Genomic DNA, 16,380 nt, shown 5'->3' on the forward strand with positions numbered 1-16,380 from the left:
GGTTAGCCAATAGTTGAGACATCTCCTACCACATAGAAATCCACTGGACAGGTTACTATCAACTTGAAAAGCCTTGTACCCCATATTTCATAACATAATAATGCCTGGGCATTTATCCTTACCCTTTGCTTTATGTCTGCTTGTTGTCAAACCCCTTTTATTTGACAGGAGGTTGATCATGGGAGACAGATCACAACCAATACTTAGTAGAGCTCATTTCGTCAGTGAAGCTGTTATTAGCAGTGCACACACAGTTACCTGGTTAGTTGGGAGGCCAGCCCTAGATGTTTACTCAGAGGCAGAGAATCATATTGACATGATAGGAGCTTGCAGGTAGACGTTCAGACAGCCCTTCAGTCCTTTTTTCTGTTGAGGGTGTATATATTCCTGTAGGCTCTACCTGCATCTAGCAGCCAGCATAATTTTGGACACGGTCTCAGTTATATAACCTGTTGCTGATGCTACTCTAGACCAGTGGCCTTGGACAGATTTGGCAGATGCTTGGTGTTCTCAATTTATCATCTCACAGATTCAACAGTGCTGGTATTCTCTGGAGCCTGTCAGCTGCTGGGAGACTTTCACACATTACCTCAACCTCTGCTGTTACCGTTACCTCCGCTGTTCTCTTCAGCCTGTGGTTTTCTGGTAACTGTTTCTCCATCCACATTCACAGGTACCAACACCCCCCCCCACAGAAGGGGACTTCAAGTTCAGTAACAAAACTATAGCACTAAATCTGTTACACTTTATTTCTACATAGACAATTAGTTTTCCCAAGAAGAAACAAGGGGTTTAGAAATCATGTTTAAGCTCTTACACCTCCCCTTATACTCAGATGAGACATGCCCTCTTCTCAGCTCTCAAAGGCACAGCAAGGCACATAGAAAGCACAGTAGCCTCTTTTGAAAAGGCCAATTCAAAGAAAAAGACAAATCCAAAGCCTGTGACTGCAGAATACTTCCTAACTCATTCTGTATGGCTGACAGAACAGTTACCTTCAAAGGCAGGAAGCTATTACTATTGAAACCTTATCTAGCTGTACTCTGTTTTCAAGGAGAGTCACTTGCTCCAACAATATTTCTCCGGGTTTCCTCTCTTTGTAAGCAACATTCCACTATTTATCTATTCAGCTCACCCACTTACTGTCTTTTGGTATCCTTGGTCTTTCCATCCCACTCAATCTCTCTCCATTAGGAAACCTCAAGTTAGATCACCTTTGAGGCATTCAAACTGCTCTAGATTTTTTCTTTTCTCAACCACATACCAGTTACCTCTTGGTCTGATCTAGACACTCCAACCAGGAGGAGCCCAAGCAGCTGCTGAAGCAGAGCTGTATTTCAGCAGAGTAGGGATACATCTAGCGCACAGTACCTCTGCTGCTTTTTAGGGAAATGTGTTTCTACGTCTACTAGCTGGCCAACTCCAGCTGCACTTGCCCACATCTAGTGTCCTCAGCTCCTCTGTTTTAGAGGCTTTACACAACATACAAGGTGAGACCGTCTACTTCCCACACACTCAAACAGTCCTGGGCAAACAGTCTGGGCAGTCAAGCCCCAGCCAATGCCTACTCTAAACCCACAGCAAAACCTCTGGGCTTGGGGACCTTCCCACACAGAGCACTGAACCAAGAAAACACAGGTCTGATACCACCAGATCCCACCGCAAGGTCACACAGGCTTTTTGCTACTGGCCTTTCACCCAACCTTGCCAACACAGGCAAGTCTCAGCACACAAATTGTCCATGGACCTGAGTTTTATTGGAGGGTTGAAGGCACATGAGGTACAAGAACCTTGTGTTGAGGCTTGCACAGCGTGCTCCCGGCCTCATCTACCCACCTTGCCTTTGTGCGTCTCTTGCAGCCACTGGCGCAGGCGGATCAAGCAGCTCTCCTGCATTGGGGTCAGCTGGCCCAGATAGCGCTCGATGTAATCAGCATCCAGCTTGTCACCTGGAGGGAGTAAAAGAGAACAGTTCAGAGGAGACCTGGCATAGCCAGAAAGGAGATTTCTACACAGCAGGTTACTTAGGATTTACACTGGAAGAGCTCAGAAGCCCTCATTTTTGATGCCTAAGGAAGTGAGGGATATTCTCACGGCGATTAAGGCATGACAACACAGGCAACATTTAAGAATCACTCCTCCTGTCTTCTGGAATGCTAATATTTCATTCAACCCTGGAATGCTTCAGCAGGAACTTCAGAAATATGAGCTCTAGCACCCATCTCCAACACCTGGGCATTTAAATCCCCCAGTTCCCTACAGATCCCATGCAAAATTCCCATGACAAGAAGCTAAAAACCAGCTGGCTGAAAATTGGCACCAGAAAGGGAGAACAACACTACCATAACAGTACCATTTCTGACAGCAAGGGAGACTTTAAGGCATGAAGAGAAGCCCTGTGCAGACCAGCAGTTCAAGTTCCCTCTAGATCAGAGACAAAGGACAAGGGGTGCGAGACTGCCAGCATTCAGAGACAGAAGTAGATGTGTCATCCGAAGCTTGGATGTGCAGATGCCAGCAAGGAGAAAGTGGTACCCAAAGGGAAGCAAAGCACAGGCCAATAGCTGTGCTGGAGGTACAAAGGCACATGAGAAGGAGGGCTGGGAGATCCACCTCTGAGCTAGCTCTTCATCAAGCACGAAATACTTTCAGCAAGTACCCTTAATGACAGAATAAGGCCTGGACACCCACAGGATGGGCTGGTACTGACTGATAATACGGAAATTATAGCATAGAAGCGCTATGCCCCCACTGAATCCACCGAGCCAGAAAACAGGACAGCAGTCCCAGGGAAGCTGATCACTTCCTAAACATGAATATAAGCAAATAAGTAAGAGCTACTCTCCTTTTCTGCTAGATGGGATCTGCCACTCTTAGTCACAGAATGGTTTGGGTTGGAAAGGACCTTAAGATCATCCAGTTCAAACCCCCTGCCATGGGAAGGGACACATCATGCCAGATCATGTCGCCCGAAGGCTCTGTCCTACCTGACCATGAACACTGACAGGGATGGAGCATTTACAACTTCTCTGGGCAGTCTGTTCCAGCACATCACCACAGGGAAGAACTCCTTCCTTGTATCTAACCTGAACTTTCCCTGTTTAAGTTTGAACCCAATATCCCTTATCGCATTGCTACAGTCCCTGATGAAGAGTCCCTCTCTCAGATTAACTTGAACCCCAAAACACATGAATATTTCGCAGTCAACTCCTTTGAGGTTTTTTTATTCTTTTTCCAGATGGATTCCAATTCTCCTACCAGAGAAGGTCTGGTGACACCAGAACCATTGACAGTTCCAAATTCCAAGCCTTTCCCCTAGTTACACTCAGCAAAACAAGTGCTGTCTTTCCTTCCGAGGAATGACAACTCCTTTATCTAATACCACAGCTCTCAATTAAAAAGTCCCTCCTATTTCTTTTTGCAGAAAAGAATTTTATTTAGTCTAGAAGATACCATCAGATTAACACACAAAGATCTAGAAAGATAAAATCCAATTCAAGCATCTTGTGTGAGTAAGGCATTAGGCAACATTGTCTTGGCCTGATAGAGGGGCAAAAACCATCCAAATAAATCCTCAAGAATATGAATTTTAAAATAGCTAAAACGTTTCATTATAATTTAGGTATAGCATACTCAAGACACCTTTAAGTTTCTCAAATTTAAGGTATAAAGTACCTTAAAGCTAGATGAAAACCAAGTTTTCTTCCTATGCTCAAACTAAACCTATTGCAGGCAGAGTTTTTCTTGGCTTTTCAGTTTTTTGGGGGGAGAAAAATTCCATTGTTTGTGTTTTTCTTGAAGAAAATAACTTTCCTTCCTCCCCACCCACAATCCAGAAGAAAATCCTTATGCCAAAAGTAGTAAACCTAAACTTATTAGTCAGTGCTGTTCAAGGCACTTAGATCTGGACATCACATACCATCAGAGCTGAGAGCCTCTGCTGGAAGGCAGGAGCTGCCAGTTTGCTCTTTGGTAGTTCCAAGAGCTCCAGAGTCAAGGGCCACAGCAGCATCAGCAGCATCTCCAGCAGCTGGGGTTTGCTCATCCTTCTGCTCACACACACAGGGAGGTGTCCAGCGGGGGATGAACGTGATCCCTTGGGAGATCAGCTCCTTCAGATAGTGTTCAATCACCTCCTTGCCCTGAAGGGGATGACTCTCATTAGGAAAAAACCACCCCATCTCCCCAGAACCAGCAAGGTGCAGGAAAACTTTCCTCAGGACAGATGACTAATGCTGTTAAACAGAAGAAAATAGTTGTCTCTTTCCATCTGCACAGCCCTGCTGGAAAACTTTGGAAGCACCATACAAATGGTGAATTACAACACTGGCCAAGCAAATGCCAATGCCAATGCAACACTTGTATCCCCTCTCCTGCTCCCAAGCCATCAATTAGCTGCCCTGTTCCTATGCAGCCCAAGGGGAAAAAAAAAAAAAGGCCACCAAAAGGAAACCGCTCTTCCCAAGCTGAGAGACAGGGTGCTAATTTTTACCCAGAACTTTCTCTTCCTGCAGAAGAACATTGTCCTCAGTGTGCGAGAAGCCTGGCACCCACCACATCCACTGCCATCCTCCTCTGGCACAGCCTGCTCCCTCCTCTGCACAGACAAATTCCAGCAAGCACACTGTTTTTCTGCTCAGTGTACGCTGGCTTTTTCTTACTGAGAGATTTCAGAGACATGAGCAAAAGTATAAAACTAGACTGGCTCTATCTCACAGAGGCACACTGAGAGCAGGTGTTTGAGAGCGGGGTTTCTGGCACAAAGGACAGCCCATCTTACCCGCTTGATGTTTGAGGTATACTGCTTCATGGCAATCTTTTCCACTGTGCTTTCAAAACCGAAAAATGACTTGATGTCGAGAGATGCAGATTGTTCAAAGCAAGTCCACTCTTCATTCTCAGGGTGAACCTAAGCCCAAAGACAGACACAGGGTTGGATGGTAGCAGACTTCTCACAACATATCAGTGCCCTTGCCCCTGGTACAACTGGCTATTTAATCTCCAGAGCTAGAGACTGAGGGCACAGAAGAGGCTTCCTATGAGGCACCAACAGACCCATATTTAAGTCAGGTTAATTCTCCCAGAGCAATGGAATGCATCATGAACTGGACATATTAATGTTTGTGGTTGTCCTGGGTTCAGCAGTAGCAGTCATTTTTCTCCTTCTTGGTAGCTGGTGCAGTGCTGTGTTTTGACTTTCGGCCTGGGAACAGAGCTGATAACAATGGTGTTTTAGTCTGACCAAGGACTTTGTGAGCCTCATGCTCTGCCAGGGAGGAGGGGAAGCTGGGAGGAAGCAGAGACAGGACACTTGACCCAAACTGACCAAAGAGGTATTCCATACCACAGCACGTCATGCCCAGGATGTAACTGGGAGTTACCCGGAAGGGCTGGGAGTCTGCAGGGTTGGAGGAGGTATCGGTCGGTGCTTGGTCGGGCTGGGGGGGGGGGGGGGCAAGTTATCGGTCAGCTGGTGGTGAGGTGTTGTATTCTCTTCTCTTGTTATTACCTTTATCATTGTTATTATTGGTAGTAGCAGCAGTGATTTGTGTTCTACCTTAGTTACTAAACTGTTCTTATCTCAACCCGTGGGAGTTGCATTCTTTTCGGTTCTCTTCTCCGTCCCTTTGGGAGTAGGGGGAGGGCAAGAAGAGGGGGGGACAGTGAGTGAAGGAGCTCTGCCTGGTTTAAACCACGACAGTTCTTTTTTGGCGCCCAACGTGGGGCATGAGGGGTTGAGATAACAACAGATCTGACCGGATTAATAGTCACTCGTTGCAATGCTGATTTATTGGCTCTCAGAGTTGTTCTTGTTGATCTCACAGTTTCAGAATGTAGTACCTTACTTAGAGCCCCTATTTGCTGTGCTAGTGTTTATCAAGTGTGGGGCTTGGGCTAAGGTTCTTGTCTCACTGTGCTTTATGGCAATGACTTGTAATACGGGCGGGCTCCAGCAGCAGGGCGGGACGGACGTGGCCGTGGACTTGTACCTGGCCGTCCGGCTGCTCTTCACCGGCCTGGCCTTCGCCCTCGCCTCCGTGAGGCTGCGGGGAGCCGAGGGGGAGCGGCCTCGGGAGCCGGCGGCTGCTGAAGCGGCCCGGGAGAGCGGCCCCGGGGAGCAACCGGCGGCGGGAGCGGGGCCGGGAAGCCGCGAGGGGACGGCTGCCGGTGGAGGAGGTCGGGGCAGTCGAGGAGCGGAAGGAGGCGGCTGCCGAGCAAAGGGAGAAGGCGGCGGAGGAGCCGAGCCCAGCCCTGCGACGGCCGAGAGCATTCCCCGGCAGCCACCCGCCGAGCCCCAGGAGGATGCAGGAGACCACGCAGCATTTCCCAGCAAGGCAGAGGAGGAAGAGCTGGACTCAGGAAAAGAGAAGCTGGTGGTGGGAGAGCCGGCAAGCACAGCGGCTACACCAGCCCCAGTGACAAGTACAGCAGCATCAACTGAGAGTTCTGAAGGTTTTGAATGGCCTTTGGGTACCCTTGGGACCTGCCTGCTGATTGTGATAGGGATCAGCATGTTGGCAGACATACAGAGTGTGTTTTACCCACAACCATTTTGTCTGATCTCAAAAGTTAAGCAGACTCAGGTTTGGGTCTTGTCTGGGGTTAGACGAGCATATAGGAGGACCAGGAGATTTTCCCCAAGGCTGGACAGTCATGAGTGGCAGGGCATGTGGGACAGCATGGGCAAGTATCTAGTCCACTGGGCCCCTCCAGTGCTTTGGAAGCGTCGGAGATGGAAGGCAGCTGTATGGAGTCCCCAGCAACAAGCTGCAGAAACTGCTGAAGGGGACAGTGAATTATTTAAAGCCAGGTGGGCCCATGGCACTTCAGGCCATCAGAGCAGATATGCAACATAGAGATGGACTCATGATCGAGGGGTGGATTTAGCAATGGACACTATTGCACAGATTGTTCACGAGTGTGAACACTGCACACAGTCTCTCCTGCTCTGGAAGACTGTTACAAGAGATGGAGCCTGACATCATGGACCAGATGGACTCAGCAGTGCATGGACCAGTCCCTATAAAACTAACATAAGAGTGATGGCATATTGAAAATGTGGGATCTGAGCATGACGTGAATGGTATGGAATAAAGGGTGGGTAATGTCCTGGGTTCAGGAGTAGCAGTCATTTTTCTCCTTCTTGGTAGCTGGTGCAGTGCTGTGTTTTGACTTTCAGCCTGGGAACAGAGCTGATAACAATGATGTTTTTGTTTGGCCAAGGACTTTGTGAGCCTCATGCTCTGCCAGGGAGGAGGGGAAGCTGGGAGGAAGCAGAGACAGGACACCTGACCCAAACTGACCAAAGAGGTATTCCATACCACAGCACATCATGCCCAGGATGTAACTGGGAGTTACCCGGAAGGGCTGGGGGACTGCAGGGTTGGAGGAGGTATCGGTCGGTGCTTGGTCAGGCTGGGGGGGGGGGGGGGGGGCAAGTTATTTGTCGGCTGGTGGTGAGGTGTTGTATTCTCTTCCCTTGTTATTTCCTTTATCATTGTTATTATTGGTGGTAGCAGTAATGATTTGTGTTATACCTTAGTTACTAAACTGTTCTTATCTCAACCCGTGGGAGTTGCATTCTTTTCAATTCTCCGTCCCTTCGGGGGTAGGGGGAGGGCAAGAAGACGAGGGGGGACAGTGAGTGAAGGAGCTCTGCCTGGTTTAAACCACGACAGTGGTTAACCCCAGCATTCTTTACATGCACAAGATTAAAAACTCCCTGCTCCAGCTGACCTGAACAGTAATATTTATAGCAAAAGTTGCACTAAAATAGTGACTGCTCTCAAAGTTTCTTTACAGAAAGGCAGGGATTGCACATACAATTGAAAACCCCTACATCTGCAAGAGAAGAAACACAAAACTTTTTTTCTAGTTTTGCATAGGCAACTCAACCACTTATGTTGGTCTTCCCCTCAGAACACAAGACATGGCAGAACAGAGGGATTTCCCACTGTCAGTTCAATATAGAATCCCAGACTGGTTTGCGTTGGAAGGGACCTTAAAGCTCATCCAGTTCCAACCCCCTCCCATGGGCAGGGAGACCTTCCACTAGACCAGGTTGCTCCAAGCCCCGTCCAACCTGGCCTTGAACACTGCCAGGGATGGGGCAGCCACAGTTTCTCTGGGCACCCTGTGCCAGCTCCTCAGCACCCTCACAGGGAAGAACTTCTGCCTTACATCTAACCTGAACTTTCCCTGGTTTAGTTTGAACCCATTGCCCCTTGGCCTATCATTACAGTCCCTGATAAAGAGTCCCTCTTCAGTACCCATATACGCCTTTTCTTTCTAGCCAGTTCCTCTCAGTTACTCTACATAAAACCTATGTACTTTTTTCCTTTTTCAAATTTAACCTTTTTCTGAGAGGGCTCAGCCTCTTCTCTGTAGGTGCTGCTGTTCACAAACTGACACGACAGAAAGAAATTCCAGCCCACACACAAAGACAGGAGCTCTATAAAGGACACAAATTCCCCCAGGGGAACATATTAAGTAACTGCAAGAGCAGGATCCTATTTCTCCAAGTTGCTTCAGAGAGCACTGCAGAAAAGGAAAGATGAGAATAAACCTGTTTCCGGTGCACTCTGGCAGGGAAAAAGGAACTGGTAAAAATAGAGCCGGGAAGCGCCGTGAGGATGCAGCCCACAAGCTCCCGCCCTGGAGTGGGAAGAGTGCTTCCCTCCGAGCCCTGCTGTTGACTTTCCTTCCAAAGGATATGAGCAGGAGGCAACACAGCCGAAATCAGCAAGTGCAACAACATCTGAGCAATTCTCCAGAGCTGACCTGGGAGCTGTCAGCATCTCTCACGATGAGGGAAGCCTGACCTACTGCAGTTTTTCCGGAAGCCCTTTAGCCAGCAAGTGATCTCTGCCTCAGGAAACCCCCTCAGCATCAAAAACATTAACAGCTTTTCAACCTTTGTCTTGCCTGAAACAGCAGCTACTTACAGTTTGCTTACTTCCAAGAAGCTGAGCTGTTGTCCAGTTGCCAATGAGGCAGGTAAGTAACTGGATCTAGACTTTTGTTTAGAGAACAAAGAGCAGTATCTGATTGCTTCCAGAAACAGATGAAGCTATTTAATGGTGACTGAGCCCTAACAGCATAGTTACAATGAAAAAGCATACTACTGCTGAAGATACAGCCACAAAGTGAGACACCCCAGGCCACAAACAGAGCTCTGGACCTTCCTCCAAATGTTTCAAGCGTGAAGATCATAACAAGTGCAAGTTTTACCACCTTATATGTGGGCAAAATTAATTGCCAGGGTTCTCTCTGGCCCTCATCATAATAAATATTGAGGATTTCCTTCTAAATATCTAGATCTAAATACACACTCAAGCTCCAAATGCTTCTACTAACTTGAATTTCAACCACTACTCTCACTGTAGGGCCTAGCACTCCATCAGAGAAGCACAATCAACCTAAGAAAGTTTCTCAAGGTCTACAAAAGCATTGGAAAACCCTAAGATCCAGCAGCCTTCCCAGTCCAAGAGTGTCTATCCACAGTACGCTACAGTCCAGTGCTCAAATTCAGTCAAGCAACTTTACTCTGCATACGAGTACAGGATTTTGTTTATTTGTCTGTGAAGGAAAGGTTGGAAGCACTTACTGAGTAGCTACATGTCTCAAGAACGACAACACGGTTGGCAAAAGTCTCGTTGTGGGCTTCAATGCGGAGAGTTCGCTCTTTCCAGTTGACTGTGTTTTTCTGGATGAAAAACACATATTCTACCCCTGCAATCTGAGAAGGATGAAGAACCAAGAGGAGGAGGAAAAACAGAGAGAGTAATTTTAGGAGCCTTTATCTATCTGACCCAGTCAACAAACCCCAGGGTTCCACTTGCCTTCTTCAGCAGCCTAGGAGCATCCACATTCAGTTTGCAGCTCCGTTCAATGACATGTATAGCTCCATCATCACTCCTGGATTCATGAAGGATTTCACTCCCCAGGAAGACTGGGATCTCTGGACATGTAGGAAAGCGTTTCTCATATGCCTGGGAGTGAAAACAAAGCAAGTTTCAGATTCTGGATAGATCAACTTTAACTCTTCCCAAATTAATTAATTCCCTTACAGTAAAAGCCACACAGAACAGAGGCCCTTTACCTCTGAGGAAAAGGGAACCAACACAGAGGTTGAAGTTAAAGCCAAATAGTTATGAACAGAGCCAGGATCTGCTCATTTCAGTCATCAAGCCAAGCATGTCTTAACATAAAACTTATCCTTCACACAAGAAATAGAAGCAAAATAACTCAAACATCAGGAACCTAATCTTTGGCTAGCAAAAGCAAGCACAGCTTTTCTGATTTCTGCTAGCTAAAGGCTCAACCCAGAGACAGTAACATTCAAGTCAGACATTGCCTGTATGAAGAAGGCTATTGAAAAATATTTAGTACTCCTGTGCCTTAAAATGTGATGTGTGAAACAGTTCCAGCTGCCCTGGACTATCAAGGGTAAGGCCTCCAATTACTGGCTACTCACTTAATCCATTTCTAAAATAATTCTGTCCTGGTTCTGAAGTCTTCCTTGTTTTAATTAACCAAACCCTCTGAAAAGCCTTTTACCCAAAGCTTCATCACCAGCTGTAGCAAAAATCCAGCTTTTCATGGCCCTTGCATAAATGGTACCTACTGTGACTCCTCTCTAACCTCTCATTACGTTGCAGGATCTTTGCAGGATGGAATGTTTTCCTTGCATTTCTGAAAAACATCTTGCATTTTGTGATGCTGTTGTAGATATGGAATTGAAGCAACTAAAGTACAAGCAGTCCAGGGTTCAGGTACAGCAGGAGGAGAACCTGTGCTCTCTTTCCATTGCACTCTAAGAGTTACACTGGTCTGGTCGTAAGATGTTTTTGCTATCAGTCCAGAGCTGAGCCCAACCTCTACAAACAGCTGCTAGCTTCCTGTCTTCTGTAAGAGACAACTCTTTTATACAGCACATAGTGCTCTCATGAGTCTTTATATCTTTATCTACCACAAAAGAAAACATTAATGTGATAATGATAAAGACCAGCTCAATTGCCAGCACATGCACAGCGCTGTGGGCATGCTCAGGGTGGCTGCAGTCTCCATTACTACAGCAGTTTGAAGGCTAGTTGCCCCATTCCTGTACCCTGGAATAATACCTGCTCTTAAAATAGCTCAGGCTATTAAAGACACATTCCCTATCTCCTGCTACTAGACTTCTGGATGGAATAGAAGTTATTTCAGATTATCATGGTGCTCTAGTATCAGGAGGAAAGAGCAAACAGACAACCAGCATTGAGTTAGCCAGAAACAAAGTGCAGAGGTCTTGAAGTCATCCTCTCCAAGTCACTGAAGTAGTGTTCTGCTTGTTTTGCCACATTTCTTTGAGAACTTCCCCCATATCCGAGAGACCACTGCACGTGCCTTCACCCCTGGTTACAAGAACAACAAAACCTGGTTTGATAAATACAGAACTTCCCACAGCAAGTGAGTTTCCAACAGCAATCCACCTGGCTCCATGCAACCAAAAGCACACACATTTCTTTAAGCAGCTTAATTTGTTATGATGGGAAATCATGGATTCCAGCTACCCACTCCTAGTTACACTGCACTTCCCTCAAGGGTCACAGAGCAGAGGGGTTGCATCCCTCACTACCTGCTCTCAGGTATCCGCAGTTGCCAGCAGATTAATCCTCTCAGGCAAAGTTAATACTCCCTACTTGTGCCTCTACCTATCCTCCCCCAATCCTCCAGACTCATACAAGCAAGAGTCTCTCCAGGCCACCATTCCTTGTTACTGGAGCCTCAGTGGACAGTGAAAGCTGTGAACACCTTTGTAGGCCACTGGAATACCAGAATATTTAGCTACTGTTTTTCAACTGTTTGTCCCATGCCACTTCTTACACATGCCCTTAACATACTTGCGACAAGTATAACTGAAATTCCTACCCTAAAAGAAAGCTGCCCCATATAACCCCATGGCTTTGGAAAACAATAGTTAGCATAGAGATTAGACACCACCTCTAGAGCCAGAAGGTCACCTTGAGAATGGTACTAGATTATCCATACTTTTGACAGCAGATCATAAATTCACCCAAATACTAATAAAATCCCACAGCTCTGTTCCTGCAAGGAGCACCAGGCCCTCCTCATCCTCAGCTCACAGCACCATGCCCCATGCTGCCTGAACACAAGCACAGTCTCCTCCACCTCAGCTCACAGTGCCAGGAAGCAGGTAACGTGGCATGTGCCAGGGCTCCACCTTCACCAAGCAGGAACAAGGCTGAGCCAACACCATCTATTTTTCTTGGATCAGGGCTGGCCAAGGATTTCTTGCCTCAAGTACTCATATTTCCCACAAATTTAAGAGTTACAAAGCAGTTGGAGCAGAAGGAACTGCCAAATAGGGTGATCTCAGCTTCTCACCCTCTGCTCTTTCAGGGGTACAGCTGTGCCAGGAACATTTGAGGGAGTCTGCAGAGAAACAAGAGCTGTTCTACTAATGATCAAAGTACAGATACCATTCCAAGGCCTCACTTCAACTGCTTCACTGGGGTACTGAGCTGCAAGAACCTCCTCACCACAGAAAGGACACATTGGCCAATCTGAAGCCACACACACCACTGAATCCAGGTATCTCTGGCTTGCACTTGAAGATAAAGCCACCGGATCTCATCACACAACTGTTTCTTTCTCCACTAAGTATGCACTTGACCTAGAGACCAGCTTCCTAATGTCCTGGTCTTGGTTTTACTGACAGTTCAACTACTAACAGAGTGCAGTCACTATTTCAGACACGTCTATGCACAATCCTAGTGATATAACGAAGGTCAGTCTGAACCCATCACCTAAATAGGTGGAACATTTCCATATTTGAGAAAATACCAATGTGTGAAAGGGATTCCAAGTCCTTTGCTAATCTTTGCACAACTACTCAAAAAATACAGCAGCTGAAGATGCCTGAGATCATATGAAGGACAGCTGAAGCACCACACTGCTGTCGCAGTAAAGTTGTGCTAATAACATGCCTGAGCTTCTACCCCTGAAGGGACTGACCTGTGAGAACAACCCATCCTTTGCACCCAGCATCCTCCACAAAAACACTAGATTTCTGTTCCAACAGAGAAATTGAAGGAAGTCATAAAGACAGATAAATGTTTCAAGGTGTTTTTTCCAAACCATTGACAGAACTAGAACTAGAGAAGGCTCTGAGGAGACCATACAGCAGCCTTCTAATGTCTAAAGGGGGCCTACAAAACATCTGGAGAGGGGCTTTGGACAAGGGCCTATAGAGACAGGCTTTAACCTGACAGAGGGGAGATTGAGATGAGCTCTTAGGCAGAAGTTCCTCCCTGTGAGGGTGCTGAGGCGCTGGCACAGGGTGCCCAGAGAAGCTGTGGCTGCCCCATCCCTGGCAGTGTTCAAGGCCAGGTTGGACGGGGCTTGGAGCAACCTGGTCTAGTGGAAGGTGTCCCTGCCTGTGGCAGGGGGTTGGAAGTGGATGAGCTTTAAGGTCCCATCTCAGCCAAAGCTGACAAACAATTAGTCACATGACAATTAGCAATGATTAATCAACAGTGATATGGCTGAAGATTAAATCAGTAAAGAGTGCTTTGACCAAGGTGTCTCTGCAATCTCCTAGGAGATGCCTCTGCATGGCTTCTCCTCTGCTGGCCAAACAGATGTATCAACACTGAAATAGAAGAAAATCAATTTGTGAGAGGAGTCTTTGAAAACAGAAGGAAGCCACACTTAAGTGTTCTTAACACTTGGCAGGGGGGGAGGTGAAATACACCATAATCAGTACAAAAAAAGTAAAAAAAAAAAGCATCCGTGAGATTGCCCTGAAGGTCAGGCAGATGCCAAACTTTACCAACTTCTACAAGTGAACAAATCAAGTAACATTCTAAAGTCTCACAACCACAGAGAAAAGGAGAAATTACCCTCTAGAATCCCCCTACTTCACCTGCCTAACTCCTCCTTCTCCAAGGCAGAGTCCTTTGCCTTAGCAGAACTGAGGTGTTACATATTGACAATGTAAGTGTTTTCCTGCTCCCCTTCCAGTTTAGTCTCCTGCAAACTGACAATAGCTGTACCCACTGCTGTTCCCTGTATAAGCCAGAGAACACAGCCAGAGGGCAGGATCTTTTCTAACAGCTACTCCTGTTTCTCCTCTGCAGGTTTCAACATCCCTTCCTAGCAAGTGACCATGTGTAATCAACTACACAGAGGCCTCAGGAATTCAAAATAACAGGACTTCCAAGCACTGAATTACTGCATGAAACAAAACACCTCAAAACCCAAACCCTCCTGCACACCTTGAGGCTTCTGTCAGCTTCCACCAGCCCACTGTCTGCTGGGTCCTGGGGAGTTCTGATGTGCTCCAAGAGAGGCAGCTTCTGGTAGATGATCTAGTTTCATACATTAGTATACCAGAGGAAACATTATCCTCTCAGTCTTGCGGCTGCATACCAACTCCCAGAGCAGCAGATCTGGCTCTCCATGCACCAGTCACCCAAGAGAGGCAAGTCTTCAAGCTTCTCACCAATACATACCAAATAGGCAAACTGGTTTGGGCTCTCCCTGTCAGTATGCAGATCCTTTAGCAAAGTAAAGCTTGTGTGCTGAATGCTGCTGTGCATGAAGTCATGCAGAAACGCATCAAGCTATTTTAGAATGGCAGTTGGCAGGAAAACATTCATGTTCTACTTGACAAGTGATGCTCTGAAGTGGCTGCATGGCCATCGTGTCCTCAGGGCTTTTTCATAGTTGAAGCGATTTCTTAGTGACAGCATCATGGAGATCTGCTATTTCAGATTCGAGTGAGAGCACAAAAAAGGGAAAAAGTATGTACTGACTCCTATATGGTGCCAAGATGAACTTCCAGAGTGTAAAAGCTCAGCTATGGGGAAAAGTTACATTGAGTAGAAAACATAAAGGAACCAAACTGTTATGCACCTGATGTAAACAGAAACTATTACAGTCAATATTGTATGAATGTATTACAAGGATAAAACTTCATCCTTGTGCTAAAAGCTAAAACACTTCAAGCTCTCACCATCAAACACTGTTTTAAGCCATGTTAACAAGATTCTTCAAGGTCATGTTACAGTCACATACAGTTTGCCAGGATAAAGGAAGAAAGTATACACCTATGTTCAGATGAACAGGAAATGAGGGGGATATATAACAGGCTTTGAGCTAAAGATGTCCAGATCTCCAACCCTTTGAGAAGGGATGATTAGAAGCAACAAAGATCCCTCATCACTTTTAAGTGGGAAACAGATGCATTTGGACTATCTTTTGAGCAGTCTGATGATACATAAATGCTCCTCTCCAGATTCAGGTGTTTTCAGATTATGACCTTCTAGGAAGGTTAGTCATCATTTCATCTTGCAGTCCCTCCTGTTAAGAACAAGACTATATGTTTTCACCATACACAGTAACCCCTTGGCTTTGTAACCACTACAACAGATGCCAGCTACTTGCTAACCACAGTAATGTAAAATAAAAAAACACATGGAACAACAGGGAGAGGGGAGGGTCCAAATGAATAGTTGGGGTACAGAAGTGTACTGAAGTTAGGGAAAAGGGAACTTAATTTTAAGGAGGTGCAGAGCATCTGCAGAGTAGCAGAAAAAGTCTCTGGGTCCCAAGTGGAAAAAAAAAAAAAAACAAACAAAAACTGTCCTGGGTTCAGCAGGACACAAAGAACAAAACACAAACACAAACCACTTGCTGGAAAGAGGAAGATTTGCCAGTGAAGTCCACTGGACCACAGTACCCAGGCTACAAACATTGTCCCAGTGTTCTCTCTCCCTGGACTCCAGCCAATAATTTGCCTCATTGCTTCAGATTTTGGTGAAAGAAACAATTCAGGGAGCAGCAGCTGCCTATTACAATAGAGGCACATCTGAGTGACACAGCGAAACCAGGACATGCACTGCAGCTGCACAAAACTAGCTCAGGAAACTACTAACATGCCTGACCTCCTGCCTCGGAAGGACCAATATCCCACTGCAGCTATTCTACTATAGCATTCTCCTCTGCTTCCTAGAGAAGACACTTAGTGCTGGAGCAGGTCAAGTCAAATAGTACAACACACCAGCCTTTACAAAGAACTGCAGAAGTAATGCCTTACTCAGGAACCCAGAGAAGCTGTGGCTGCCCCATCCCTGGCAGTGTTCAAGGCCAGGTTGGACAGGGCTTGGAGCAACCTGGTCTAGTGGAAAGTGTCCCTGCCCATGGTAGGGGGTTGGAACTGGATGAGCTTTGAGGTCCCTTCCAACACAAATCAATCTGGGATTCTATGACACATCTGCCATCGCCTGTGGTGGAGAGCACGAGATACACAGAAATAGAAAAGCAAGGGAGCAGACATCTCAGGTGACTAACACCTTAAAGAGCAAAACATAG

General features: G+C 46.5%; 2 protein-coding genes across 3 annotated transcripts in view; both read right to left on the minus strand.

Annotated features, from left to right (window-relative positions):
* ALG1 (ALG1 chitobiosyldiphosphodolichol beta-mannosyltransferase) overlaps positions 1-16,380 on the minus strand; it is a 68,766-nt gene that overhangs the window by 38,943 nt on the left and 13,443 nt on the right. The gene's annotated exons all lie outside the window — the stretch shown is intronic.
* The window catches only part of SEC14L5 (SEC14 like lipid binding 5), a 39,960-nt gene that overhangs the window by 10,067 nt on the left and 13,513 nt on the right, over positions 1-16,380 (minus strand). The window contains exons 4-8 of one of the 2 annotated variants that reach the window (XM_061473849.1): positions 9,843-9,992; positions 9,608-9,739; positions 4,781-4,909; positions 3,920-4,142; positions 1,837-1,949 (exon numbers count right to left, since the gene is read on the minus strand). In XM_061473849.1, the coding sequence (XP_061329833.1) occupies positions 1,837-1,949; positions 3,920-4,142; positions 4,781-4,909; positions 9,608-9,739; positions 9,843-9,992 (747 nt within the window). The remainder of the gene's footprint in view (positions 1-1,836; positions 1,950-3,919; positions 4,143-4,780; positions 4,910-9,607; positions 9,740-9,842; positions 9,993-16,380) is intronic. The other variant, XM_061473850.1, reaches the window with a different exon arrangement.

Source organism: Pezoporus flaviventris, unplaced genomic scaffold (assembly GCF_033815535.1).
Source record: "Pezoporus flaviventris isolate CSIRO_AGI_PZ_B2104156 unplaced genomic scaffold, CSIRO_AGI_Pfla_v1 ptg000078l, whole genome shotgun sequence".
Lineage (NCBI taxonomy): Eukaryota > Metazoa > Chordata > Aves > Psittaciformes > Psittacidae > Pezoporus > Pezoporus flaviventris.